General features: G+C 39.6%; 1 protein-coding gene across 2 annotated transcripts in view; it reads right to left on the minus strand.

Annotated features, from left to right (window-relative positions):
- LOC306836524 (leucine-rich repeat transmembrane neuronal protein 4) overlaps positions 1-5,321 on the minus strand; it is a 100,225-nt gene extending 94,904 nt beyond the window's left edge. For both annotated transcript variants that reach the window (XR_013780788.1, XM_079363657.1), the window contains exon 1: positions 4,500-5,321. Coding sequence is in view for 1 of the 2 variants with exons in the window: in XM_079363657.1 (XP_079219783.1) it covers positions 4,500-4,503 (4 nt within the window). In the remaining variant the exon portion in view is untranslated. The remainder of the gene's footprint in view (positions 1-4,499) is intronic.
- Positions 5,322-13,073: the final 7,752 nt, after the last annotated feature.

The raw sequence follows: 13,073 nt of genomic DNA on the forward strand, positions 1-13,073 counted from the left end.
CCCAAGAGGATCGAGACACAGCCCCCTATTGCTTTTTATTTCCCATGTGCATAATAGGCCTGCTTTATTAGAAGTGACTCCGCCATCTCTTTCAGATTGAGCCTGCCTCACAAGTCACCTCTCTCCCCTTACTGACACTGTATGTGGTTTAATGAGCGCTTGGTGCGCTAATGCCTCTGTAAGCCATCTCCTTCCTCACTTCTACTCTAATCTTATTCACAAAGGAGCACAAGTCACCCTCTGAGGTGTCACTCATGGGGTTTGTGTTGCTATTACTTCTTACCTGATGTAACTCTCGCCATTGCTGTTCATACACCGTATCTACTTAGATGAACACTCCCTTCGTTTTATCCTCCATCCTTTTGAAAATATGCGAGTTATGCATGTCCTTGAACCCTGCAGCCATCAGGATGTTTTTTCTAATGAGATGTCTATTTTTATGCATGTGGTCAAAACCATCTCATCAGCCTCTTCACTTCCCTTCAAGATTTACATTTATCCCCAAAGGTCTTTCTTTCTTTCTTGTTTTCCTACAGTTCTAACTTTTAGGATTGAACAGTTAAAGGGATACTTCACCCATTTGCATGAAGCTTTGTAACATTAGAAACATGGTAGTAGTGTTGAATGGTCGTGAATCCAACCCGCATTTTGCCCTGAGACGAAAAAAAATATGTTTTTTCTTTGCCTGGAAGTTTTCTTCATGTGATGCAATATGACGCTTTTTGCATCACATGAAGAAAACTTTCAAGCAAAGAAAAATATATTTTTCTCGTCTCAGGGCAAAATGAGGGCTGGATTCACGACCATTCAACACTACTACCATGTTTCTAATGATACACAACTCTGTGTAAATGGGTGAAGTATCCCTTTAATTTCTTTCTTTTTAGTACTGCATATGGAAATATAAATATATGCTCTCGTGTTTTTGTCACACTGCACTTTTTTTGTCTAGATCTAAGGTGCATGGATAAAACATGGCTAAAGTTTGTCTGAAGGAATGTAAGTAATGTTTAGTTGTGTAGCAGACAGCCTTGCTGTCCTCAGCAGAGAAGATAGCTATTTCTGCCTCTCAACCCTAACACATGGAGCGAGTAAGTGCACTTTACTGCTGACCTAAAATAAAACCAAATGTAGCTTAATAACTTGGCAAATGGACTCGCTAACTGGTGCACTTTGAGTGCACACAAGTGGCTCATTGCTATTTGCTACTTGTCATTGACAAAACTGCAAGCAGCCACAGCCTTGACTACACACAGAGGCTGGACAGCAGCCGAACTCACAGGGAAGGATGTCCCCAGACCAGCCTCAACCATCCTATTAGTCTCCAATTATCTTTGAGATGATAGCGAGGCCTGCCAAGTTAGACCCATTTCAACAGCGGTTGGAAAACATTGTGTCCTGATGCGGCCGTCTTGTATTCGTTGCACTGATTAGGTAGAATCAGAGGACCATACACACATGTATTGACTGTTTTGTTTCAGCGCCATCTAACTCCTGTTTTCTCTCTGTGGGAAGGGTACCAGACGTGTGGAGTTTAAGTGAATAAGCAATCACACTTTACGGCAGAGAAGTACTTCTCTGGCCTTGACTTCATTACAGTACATTTCATCATTGCTCCTGTGAGATATCAACATGTTTAAAAATCTGCAAAAGTTGTGAAAGTGAAATTGTTACGGGTGCAATTGTATTGCTTGAAGAACAGGGAAAAAATGAAAATAAAGGAACGCGTAAAACCTGGGCAGCTTTTCTGCTGTTTATCATAATTTCTAAACGGTAAGTCATGTTATCCCAGCAATCAGTATCAATACAAACAGAAATATAACCTCAAACGTCACAGCATTGTTTCTTCCACCAGGTCATCCAATAATACCTCAGACACACAATTCTTAAGCATAGTGACCTTGTTGCCAGATTAAATTCAGTGTAATTTTGTCTGTGAACAGTCATGCGAAAAAAAATTCCAGTTCTTCTGAAAGCATAGGGAAATGATATAGTTTGTTTCAGGGAATATTTCTTTTTTAGATCTTCATGAAAACTATATATGAATGATCCTAACATCGCCAAAGTGCTGTTTGAAGAAAAAGATTTTATTTGTGGCTTATGTTTACGTGAAAATAGGTCAGACCTTGAGGTATTTGTAAAGCAAAGCTTAAAAGAGTTGAGCATAAATGGATATGTTTGAGTATCCTCAATAGTTTAAAGGCATTCATATCTTCCACAGTAGCAACCCGACATCCACAATATCAGCTGTTTATTTTTCCAGGTTGAAAAATGATGGGAATAAATAGACTTGTTTGTGCCCTGTAAGGTTCTACTTACTGCATCGAGAAAATTCATGAGATATGTAAGATTTTATTAAAGTTTGACAATCTGCCCGTGCTGAACATTAGATTAATTTAGTACACCAGGTGCAGCTGGTAAATACCTCCAGGGTGAGCTCTTCTTGTAGCTCAATGAATCCAGAGACAAGAAACCTTAACAGGGAAACGATGTTGGATCGAATGTGAATTTCAGGTTATTGATTGTATTTCCTTCAAAAGAAGCTAATGTAAAAAATGAATGACAAGGAATTGCCCTCAAAAAGCCTGGTGATCCCCTCTCCTAACCCACTTTAGCTGACATTGAGACAGTGCTGCTTATCAGATACTATAGGGCCAGCCAAAGGTCATCTGTTACCTCGACAGAGCTGGTGTGTCAAGTTGTAAGTGAGTTAATCTTATTGTTTTCACTAAGTGGTTTCAGGTTTTTTAAAAAGTGAGATTTTATTTGATTTTATTTGTATTATGCAAACAAGTGGCCGTGCTTATTATAAGAGCAAAAAGTTGAAGATGTAGAAAAGGTGATTCCTATTTTTTTTTTTTTTTAATCTGCAAGGACATCTCTGGCTGCCTTTGTATACTACCCCTATACCCTACTATTATTATCCTGCATAACAGATCTCTAATGATATGGTCCATGAAACATAAGTGCATTGCATGCTGCTAATGAAGAGCATCACAGTCAGCTACACTGGCGGATAACTGCGACTACAGCACCATGTAATCATCAAATAATAGTGGGCAACAGCATGAAGCTATATGGTTGAGAAAAGTTGCAATTTTGGGGCTGGCTGGTGCACCTGAACACAGAGTGTATGCAATCACATGTGGGCACCTGAATGTGTGTGTGTGTCGCTTTCTCACACACGCACACACACAAAGCGACAACCTCAAGTATGCAGGCTTTTTTGCCATGCTCTGAAATCAAATTAGGAAGCAGGCCCATAAACCAGGCTTCTTTGATTAACCATACATGGTGGCTTTGCAGTACACATAAATTGCATCTTAGCTCCTGCAGCCCGTACTGTATGGCTTTGTGTGCCGTTGTAGCTTATATTGATGTGGTGCAGTAACCCACTGTGGGTCGATATATCATGCAGCCTCACAATTAATGGCACAGCACCACCAGTGAACTTGGCCATCTGTATAGAATGGTTGAGGAGATTAGGCAACCAAAGACAATAATATTAGGAGTAAAGAATGAAAAGGATGGAGAAGGAGCTTCAAATCATGACACATTTTTAGAAAGAGATGAAACAGCTAATGATTAAATATTAAGAGTGGAGGGTAATGGAGTTGGATGAGTAGAAGTGCACACTTCACAACGAGGAAAACTGGTTGGTTATCAATTTTGGGGAATAAGATGAGAACTCGTGCACACAAGCAGACACAGAAACATCATCATGCAACACTGAAGGAGAGGCGTATTGATTACACACCACCACACAGAGGGTATTGATGGATTGACGCACAGTTGTTATGCTCGATATGGAGAGTCCCTCTTTGATAGCAGGTGCAGAATAATATGGATTTGTTGCATGAGAATCAGACCCATAAGCAAAGCATGCACGACTGATGCCTTCAACCCGCAAGAGTTTTCGGAAGGCGTTTGCACTGAGTTGAAACTGGACAATCGGCTTCGTGCGTACAGATAAAGAACAATCAATGGTTATGCAGCGCCACGCTTTATAAAGTTGACTGGCTTCCAACATCTAGTGTGATTAGCATTTCAGTCCATGGCAATGAGCGAGCCGATCTAACTCGTCAAGAGAACAGGAACAAATAGAGATGCTTTTTGCTTTGCTCGTGTTTTTCAAGCAAATATTTTAAAATGATGTGAAATACAAATTAATAATTCCCCGTGTCTAACAAGTCATGCTATCAGCAAATGGAGGAGAAAAAAAGCACGTTGCACCTCTGCGTCTAACAGGCTACAGCACAAGCTTCAGCCACATTCCTCAAGCTTCCCGAGCCACTTAACAAAAGACAATAAAACACTGACTCTATGCCACCACGGTGAATATGAAATGACGACCATTTTTGATGTCAGAAATCTGATTAAATTCAAGCTCTGCTCGGAAAAGAACAGGCTTTTTTGGGGGATTTTTATTAGAAGGGAGAATAAGTGGAGTATAATTTGAAACAACCGTACTCTAAAGAGATAATAAAAGCAGAACTTACCCATATCGGCTTATCTGTCAGCTCCAGCCTACAGGTTTTAATGGCTTCTTGTGCGCGACATCCGAGTCCGCATGACGCGCGTTCCACAGACAGGTACCGTCCTAATCCACTAGCCCGGTCTCTCCGCGCAGCCGCCGATCCTAAAGCGCACCTGCCCTTTACTCTACCGGACCTGGATGTGCTATCCGGTTTAGTTATGTATCTATAATCATACAGCCGAAGCACGTTGAATGTCATTTACTTCCAACTCCAGATTAAAGGGTAAAAAAAAATCCTGTTCAGAACTCCTTGTCAATGTCCTGGCTCCAAATGAATCGTTCTCGGTTTTTTTTTTTTTTCAAGTTACAGCTAAAAAGAGTACTGCGGTAAGCGCAGACAAAAACGAAGCCTCTTCCAAGTAAGTCATGTCAGCCTTAAACGCTCATGGAGATTCCGCGAAATTGCGGTCGCCAAACTTCACATTTACGTTCGGATGTTGTGCAAAAAAGGTACGGGAAAGGACGTAAATTTCCAAAGGATTCACGAAGCCTTAAGATTCCTCTCTCAAGAAAATCCCGGCATCTCTGTTCTCAAAGATGCTCAGTGTGATCCGCGCATGGCGCACACAGGAAAGTAACGGTCGGTTATCCACAAGTCTCTGTAAACACCGTCACAGTCGTCAGGTATCCAAATATGCACCCCTTTTTTGTCCAAAATGTTCCTTTGATTCTCGTCGTGGCTCGGTTAGAAATGCAGCATGACTCTGTTGTTAATAACGTCTGCTTGTCAAGGCAACTTTGTCAGGCAGAATCGGAATGCCCCCTTCTGGCGAGACTGCGACCCCATGAGCCTGTCCAAAGGGGTGCATCGTGAGTTGAATGTAACGATGCGTTTATTAGCACTGTTGCCACGGAAGAAACCCAGATTAATCTCGTAACCAAAGTGTAACCCAAAGTAAATATTAAATGTGAGCTTTTTGTCTGAAGAGTGAAGGAAACCAGGTTTCATTTAATAGAATGTTATCAAGATAAGATAACTATAACTGTAACATGCAGTTGTGACAAACAATCAATGAAATTACGTTTCTTGATCGAAATGTATTAAAGCGTGTGTTCTTCTGCATTTTTTAAGTCTCAAGCATTCAGAGTGATGATTTTGTTGGATAACAAAACATTGACATTTTGACGATCTTTAAGGTTATTCGAGGTAAAGACAGAGTTCTAGCCTCACGTTGAGGGCAGGATAAAGGGTTTATTTGTTTATTTTTAGAGGCGCGAGACAGCATGATGTTGTTAGGGTCCTAACCAGTTGCTTCTGTGCATACACATACTCGTGTGCGAGATGCAGTTCACACCGACATACTGTGAAGCAACACACGCCGCTGCAGGACGCTGTCCATGGTGCTGAAATGGTGCATTTTACTGACTGGATGCCGGCGGGTTGTTTTCTGGAAGTGCCCGGGGACTGATTTCTACTTTCTGTGTAAACAGGTTATGAGAAGCGACTGGACCAGAAAGCATAAAGAGTATTATACTTAACATTACACTTAAACCCTATTGGATATGCAATGATATTTAATCGCTGTCGGCCTCCCTCTGCGTCAATCCAGATGCGCTGGTCGAGAATATTTAAGAAGGAAATAGGCAGCTACATTTTTAATGTGCATTGCATCTGCACTTGGTTAGTAATGTATGTTGGTTCTTTTTTCATTCATAAAGATAGCTGGGTTTATATACGTTCATCTGTTTAATCTATAAATAGCTTTAAAAAAATAATTAATGGAATGGAAAAAACTTTATGGAGCACACTTGGCATTAACAATAACATTTTAATGCTACTGTCTGATATTATGGTTTAATATTGAATATACAACAGTCAAACTGAGTACTCATTCTTACTAAAATGAAGACACAAAATTATGCAAAATACATTCAAATAAAGATCTGAATGCTGGGTTTGTTTTTCGTCATAGCACTTGTTGCACTTGATGTTATGTCAGTAAATCCACTTCAAAGACCACATCCTTGTTTTTGTTCAACCCACATTTTCACTGTGATAACATACAGATAAATAAAGTTTCTAAAGAACTCCCACTTGCAGAGGGTCCCATCTTATCCCTGGTTTGGGATTGCCATCAACGGCGTATTCACTTGATCTCATGGTTTATTATATTCAAGAATTTTGAGCAGTATAATAAATCAGTCTCAGTTGCAAATGTCTGTCAAATGAAGTTTTATGACGTCTGCACCTTTGACAAATCAGTCACCTTTTTTTGACAGCAATCCCTCCCTGATTAATGAGCAGTTTGTCATAACATCAACCCATAGGGCAGACAAAGGAAGTTTCTTTCTTTTCTTTTTTTCATGACAGCAACCTTCAGAAAATTTAGAGTTGGTTACCTTCACTTCACCTCTTAAAATGGAGCCAGACAGACATTCTCCATGCCATCTTAGACCGTGGCTCAGCCTCAGTATCCGTTCCCATGCAATTTGGCTGATGACTTTACTTCTGGATTCGGTTCAACAAGCAGAGGCCATTCTGCTGACGGCGCTGAAACAATTAATACCTTGTGAAGTTATGGAGACACAGACAGTGCCAGCCCTATACAGCCTATAGCGGTGATTTCTCTCCAAAAGAAATATAACTGTCAGGCTTACCCTCACCTCTTTACTCCACCAATGAATTGGATTCTCTTGTTGGTTTAAGTGTCTGAGCGGCAAAATTCAACATTTATAGGCGAAAATGCAATAACAAATAAAATAAGAAGTTAGAACTCTTACCCAGAAACAGAGAAACCTCATGTGCTCTACTCTCATGTAAAATAGCATTTCTTTCTCTTGACAGAATGTAGGCAACTGGCTGCTGTTGTGAGTAATTGTGTTGGAACCAAATGTAGAGGTTAGAGGTAGTATTTACTGGAAACACTCTTCCTTTGTTGTAACTGTGCTCGTTGCCCAGCAACATTCACATTTTGAACACTGTTTAGGTGGCAAATGTTATGGCCTTCAGTGATTTCAATAGCACTTCTTCTTGAGCTCTCTCAGAACCTATGAATAGAATTAAATGAAACAAACATCCTTCAAATGCTTTTGAAGTTGTGATATGTTCTGTGTTGTATTATATTGGTGCTCTCGTGCATACAGTATATGTAGACTGTGCACAAAACACTTGGAAGTAGAAGTACTTCAGAGAATTCAACCACATTCAATAATCACAATTGAATGCATATATACTTGCAAGAAATAAAATGGGAAAAATTCCACAGTATATTATTTAATAAAAGTCTGAATCTGAGAAAGTCTCACTGACATCACCCATTGGTTTACTGAAGGGGACTTTTGAAACCCTTAATATGAATAACTCTTGTAATTCCAAGCTTGATTCAAAGGGCACTGGACTTGATTGAAGATGTTTCACCTCTCTTTCTTCAGTTCTAAACTGGGGGACAAAAGCTAGACATTGAGACCTCTGTAGATAATTAGCACGCAATGATCAAGGATGACTCAAACAAGTGTCGTTAGCAGAGTTGACCTAGTTTTGCCTAGAGTTGTTAACCTTCCTGGTCGCCTGTGGGTCTTTAGGGGTCACATGTTCCAAGGTGGGTCTGGAGCGTCAGTTGTTTTTTTTAAGAAGAATTCAAAACAGGCATAGTAGTGAAAGATGGTGTGTCAAACCTCCACCTCGGTTTGGTTACAACCAATATGTGCCAATAAAGACAGGAGCTAATAGCACCACATTATTATTATTATTTTTTAACCAGGCTGTAATATGAGGGTGCTACTTGGTCTCAGTCCAAAATATATAGTTTTTTTCTTTATTGCCTGAAGGCTGTTTAAAAGCTTTTAAATCACAATCTGCAGGGCACCAAATAGAAAACTAGCTCTGTCCGCCCAGCTCACTGTCACTGACAAAGCACCAATGTAAGACACACAAGCGTATCAAATAATTAAATATCTATTTTTTTGTTTGGGAAGAGGAAGAATAATTGTGATATTACTCATGAGACAAAAGCAGATATACTAAATAGATACAAAGATCGATGAACAGGTTGTGGATGTTTGGACGACTGACCTGAAGGGCTATAGAATGGCCATCCTCTCTGCATGCTGACAACAGCCCTGACAGCTCCTTTCTGTCCTTCCCATGTTCACATTAGACTGGGACTTGTTCTCCCTAGTGTTCTTTTCTTTTTCTATTTCCTCGGATCTTAGGCCTGGCAGAATCATCGTAACCTGCCTCAAGGCAATTTTCAACCTGACACCGAGTTTCTCCAGCTCACCTATGAATGTGAATCACAAAGCGCATATCCAGGGACAGCTTATACAGTCAACACTGTGCCTTGTGAATATGAAAATGTTTGTTGTTTTTCTTTGTTGTCGTTGCTTGCTCTTTTTTTTTACAGTAAAAAAAGCTGTTTTTCGGTTTAAAAAAGAATGTTGCGATGCCAAGGTTGCCACAGAAGATGCAGTACTTGTAAATCTCTATTTTGCAGGTTGCTTTCATTAACCTTCACCCCCCACTGGGCTTCAATCTGTTGAGTTGTGTTCCCCACACTGCCGCTCAGGTTGGCACGGAGGTGTTTGAGCTTGGATGTACATGGTAGCAGACGTATGTAAAGTGCCTGAGGCATGTTAAACAAACACACTGTTTGTATTGATCGCAGAGGAGGGGTGTAGCATTCCAATACGGTGTGAGGTAACTGCACAAGTTGTTTTGAATTTTTTACCTATTTGTATGCAGGTTACATACTTAGACTGAGGCGAGCCATTATGCCAATTAAGGTGCTGTGTTTTTTCATGTGAGTTTTTTTTTTTCATGTTAAATCTGTGTCCATTGGTGCCAATTAATTTCTCTACCGAAGCAAAATACAAAAGCAGACAACAACCCATGACAAGTAAAAAATACCATTCTTAGTGTTACATTGTATGTCTATCAACACTTCACTTACACTTCACAGCTGCATAAATTGTTTCATTGTTTGCAGGTTTATGGCTGGTTTATAAATGTGGACTCATTATTTTTGAATCGGACATCTTGGCTAAGATACCATGTTTTGTCACAGAAGAAAAAGGTAGTGTTTGACGTTCAAGGCTGGCTCCTTTAAGAAAGCCTGCATGCATTTTCATGTAGTTAGTTATAAAAAATATATTTTTTACACAGGCATAATGGGACTTAGTGTAGTCACCCACAGATTTACAACATGCAAGATTAAACAGAATGTGTTCACTGTTGTGACTGGCCGGCTCTTTCTTGACATCTTAAAGTCAGACTCCCATTTATAGAAAATATCAAATGCATGAATTATTCAGAAATAATACATGCTAAACTTACCCTTATTAGAAATTTCAATCAAAGTGTTCTTTAGGTGCTCTGGCTTCCTCAGTACAAATACATGTTCATTAGTTTATTTGTCCATAGGTGTGAATGTTAAGTGTGGTTGGTTGTCTGTCTCTGTATGTCAGCACGCAGCTGGATCTCTCTCCAGCCCCCTCCACAACCCTGAATGTGAAAAAGCGGTATAGATAATGGAGCTTATCTACCACAACTATATCACACAACTGACCGCTTTTGCATGCCTTACGAAAAAGATGTGATGAAGAATATCAGATTTATTTTAAAACAATCAGTAACATATGTTCATCCTTGTATTTCTATTCATGCATAGCCAACAGCACCAACACTATTGCAGTCTTTAATAGTGTGGGCCTTCTAAACACGTTTCTGTTTGCTTGTTCAATGACAGTGTGCCGGACATTTGCTTGATTTGAAGATTTCCCACAGTGGTGATTGCTTTTCTTGCTTCTGATTTCTTGATTTCTTTGTTGGTTTATAACATTCACCTTTAATAACAGATAGATGTGGTGTGTTTCTCTGCGTTTATTGTGCATTACATTTTAAATTCAATGAAGTGCTTGAGACATCTACAGTATGTCTCATCATTGGACGGGTTATGATGGGTTTTTTTTTGTCATGTCATAATGTTCAGTCAGTACCAGTACCACTGTTTCTCTTTATTCCACAATTGTGTTGTAATGTTTGCGTGTGTTACAAGGTTTATTCATGTAGCAACTGTCTGTGACTTTGTAAATGTTTGGCCAATGTGTCCACATCATTTTACCTACAACAGAAGTCAATGCATTCAAACCATCAATAATGTCTAGTAATTTAGTGTTCATTTGGAAGAGAATATTTGAGAGAGAGAATTTTTGTTTTTATGACTCAATTCAACCAGAAAGAGAGGTCATGGTGAACCTGTGAGAGCTCTTGTCTGACATCCACTGTATAACTTATCACTTGTTTCAACAATATTTACTGATTATGAATTCTGCCTTCTTGCACTATTGTCCTCCATTAAATCAGGATATAGTTTCTTTCAAGTTTTTAAGGATAGTTGTGAATGGTTGACTCTGTAAAGGAGGCATCACAATTATTATCATGGAAAGTTGTGAAGGGCTAAAGCTCAATTATGTTTCCCTTGCTTCCCTTATCAACACAAGATGTCTGGGGAAAAAAAGGGAATAGAAACATGACTGTGAATAAAGCAACTAAGAGCTGAAAGCACACTGATATTATAAAGTTGGTTTTGTGGACCATTTTGATAACATGTTAAGAAATCTGCTAGAAGAAGATCACAACACATGCTCACAAATCAAAACAGAAATGGTGGCTACGACGCCAAACATGACACCACTAAAGATATGAAAATGTACTGATTAGACACACTTTATCATCTTACTAGAGTAAGAGAGCACCTTTCTTCATCAGTGTACCCCCCCTCCAACTACTCTGATTTCATTCCTGCTTCATGTGTTTTGTCTTGGCAAAGATGTGAGAGATAAGAGGTGGGCATCTGTGTATGGCAGTGCCTTACCATCTGTCCACTGCCTATGGGGTCTCTGTGGACATAAGCTCACATGGGTAGAACATGGGCAGGAGGAGAGTCTCCAGTTTAGTCCAGGGAATAATATACAGGAAAAGTCTCAGCATTTGTAATCTGGGGAAAAACATAATTTGACAAAGGATATTTGAAAGCTGGAGAGAGTCATTTGATAGGTGTTATGAGTAGCATTTGTTTGTTGCTGTTTTAAATGCACCAGTCAAATGTGTAAGGGTTTGAGCAAGAACAATGCAGTGAAGCAATTATATGTAAAAAAAAAAATAAAATAAATAAAATTGTGAACAATAATATAGCCTCTTATTTTTTTTTTCTATAGTCTTGTGGGGAATCATGGGGGTTCTCTATGCTAGTCCACCCCCAGTGAAAATGATCTCCATGCTGATTTACTGGCCAAACAGACCTGAAGAAGAGGATATGTTATCTGGCAATGTATCCAAGTATTATTTACACAACATTTTTATCAAAGCATATGTTGTGTGCCCCATGTATGGAAGCTATTGTCCTCGTAGCAGTGGTTGTGGTTAAAGAATCCAACATCAACCCCTTGCTGCATGCCATCCTTTCACTCTCTCCTCCCAACATTGCCTGTCTTTCTTGAGCTGTCCTAGCCAATAAAGGGTAAAATATCCCAAAATAACTAGTGGGTCATAAAAGATATTTGAGATAGATTTTTGTTTGAATGTGTGACCAGTTCTGAAGCACAAGTTAATGGTTTACATTTTGTGGAGACATAGAAATGGAGGACATCCATGGTAACATGAACATCATGTTTGCACCACCAATAAAAAGAAAAGTAACAAGTACAAGTTGACATTGTGTGGTTCATCATCACTATTTATTTAACACAGAGAACCTTGCACATCCATGCAGGGTCAAGAGTAAAGACACTAGGAATGTCTGCTCTTGCAAGGCGATTGGAATTTACATAATGTACGATGATAAGGATCTATAAACCCAGCAGATCAATGGGGTCCAATTACAGGCCACTGGAGTTTCTTATCAGCTTCAGTTTAACTTTGTGCTGCCTGTGGTCCTCCACTTTCATTAAATCCCCAATGTGATTAGGCTGGCTGATTGGCACAAGTTGAAGATTATCACTGAATGCAATCGCTGTTTGGCTGCTTACTTTTGTGTTCAAAGACACGAGAAAAGCATCCTCAAGGACACATTTAATGTCGCTTGTGACGAATAGTATTTCAGTGGAGGCAATATCATTGAGCCATTATCATATTGTTTCTCATTACTTCCTATTTTCTGGCAATGTTAATGACTCTAACTTACGACCTTTGCTAAATGAGCCTATGATAAATCCATGAAAAACCAAGCTCATTGGTTGCGTTTTTGACGTTTCTCCATATCATGCCGTTTTCAGAGGTCTTTGGGGAGGTATGTGAGCTGTGGGGCTGCCTCTTTGTTAAAGTGCATTCACCTGTGAGAGAGTCAGAGCTATCGAAGGTTAAATCTAGGAGGTGTAAGAGGAGAGAAACTGCTTTTTTTTGTAAGCAGAAATAAATACACACCTCGTCTGAAAAGCAGAACACAGCTTTTCTTTACCCTTCTTTCATCTACATTTTCTCCTCTACAGCTTATGTATCATGTGTTTGATGTTTCCCGGGTTTCACTTTCGTTTGAGCTGAATGAATAGTATGTGACGATTGAAGGGGGGGTGGGGGGAAATCCAGCCTCTCATCCTTTCC

Source organism: Symphodus melops (assembly GCF_947650265.1).
Source record: "Symphodus melops genome assembly, chromosome: 16".
In the NCBI taxonomy this organism is placed as follows: domain Eukaryota; kingdom Metazoa; phylum Chordata; class Actinopteri; order Labriformes; family Labridae; genus Symphodus; species Symphodus melops.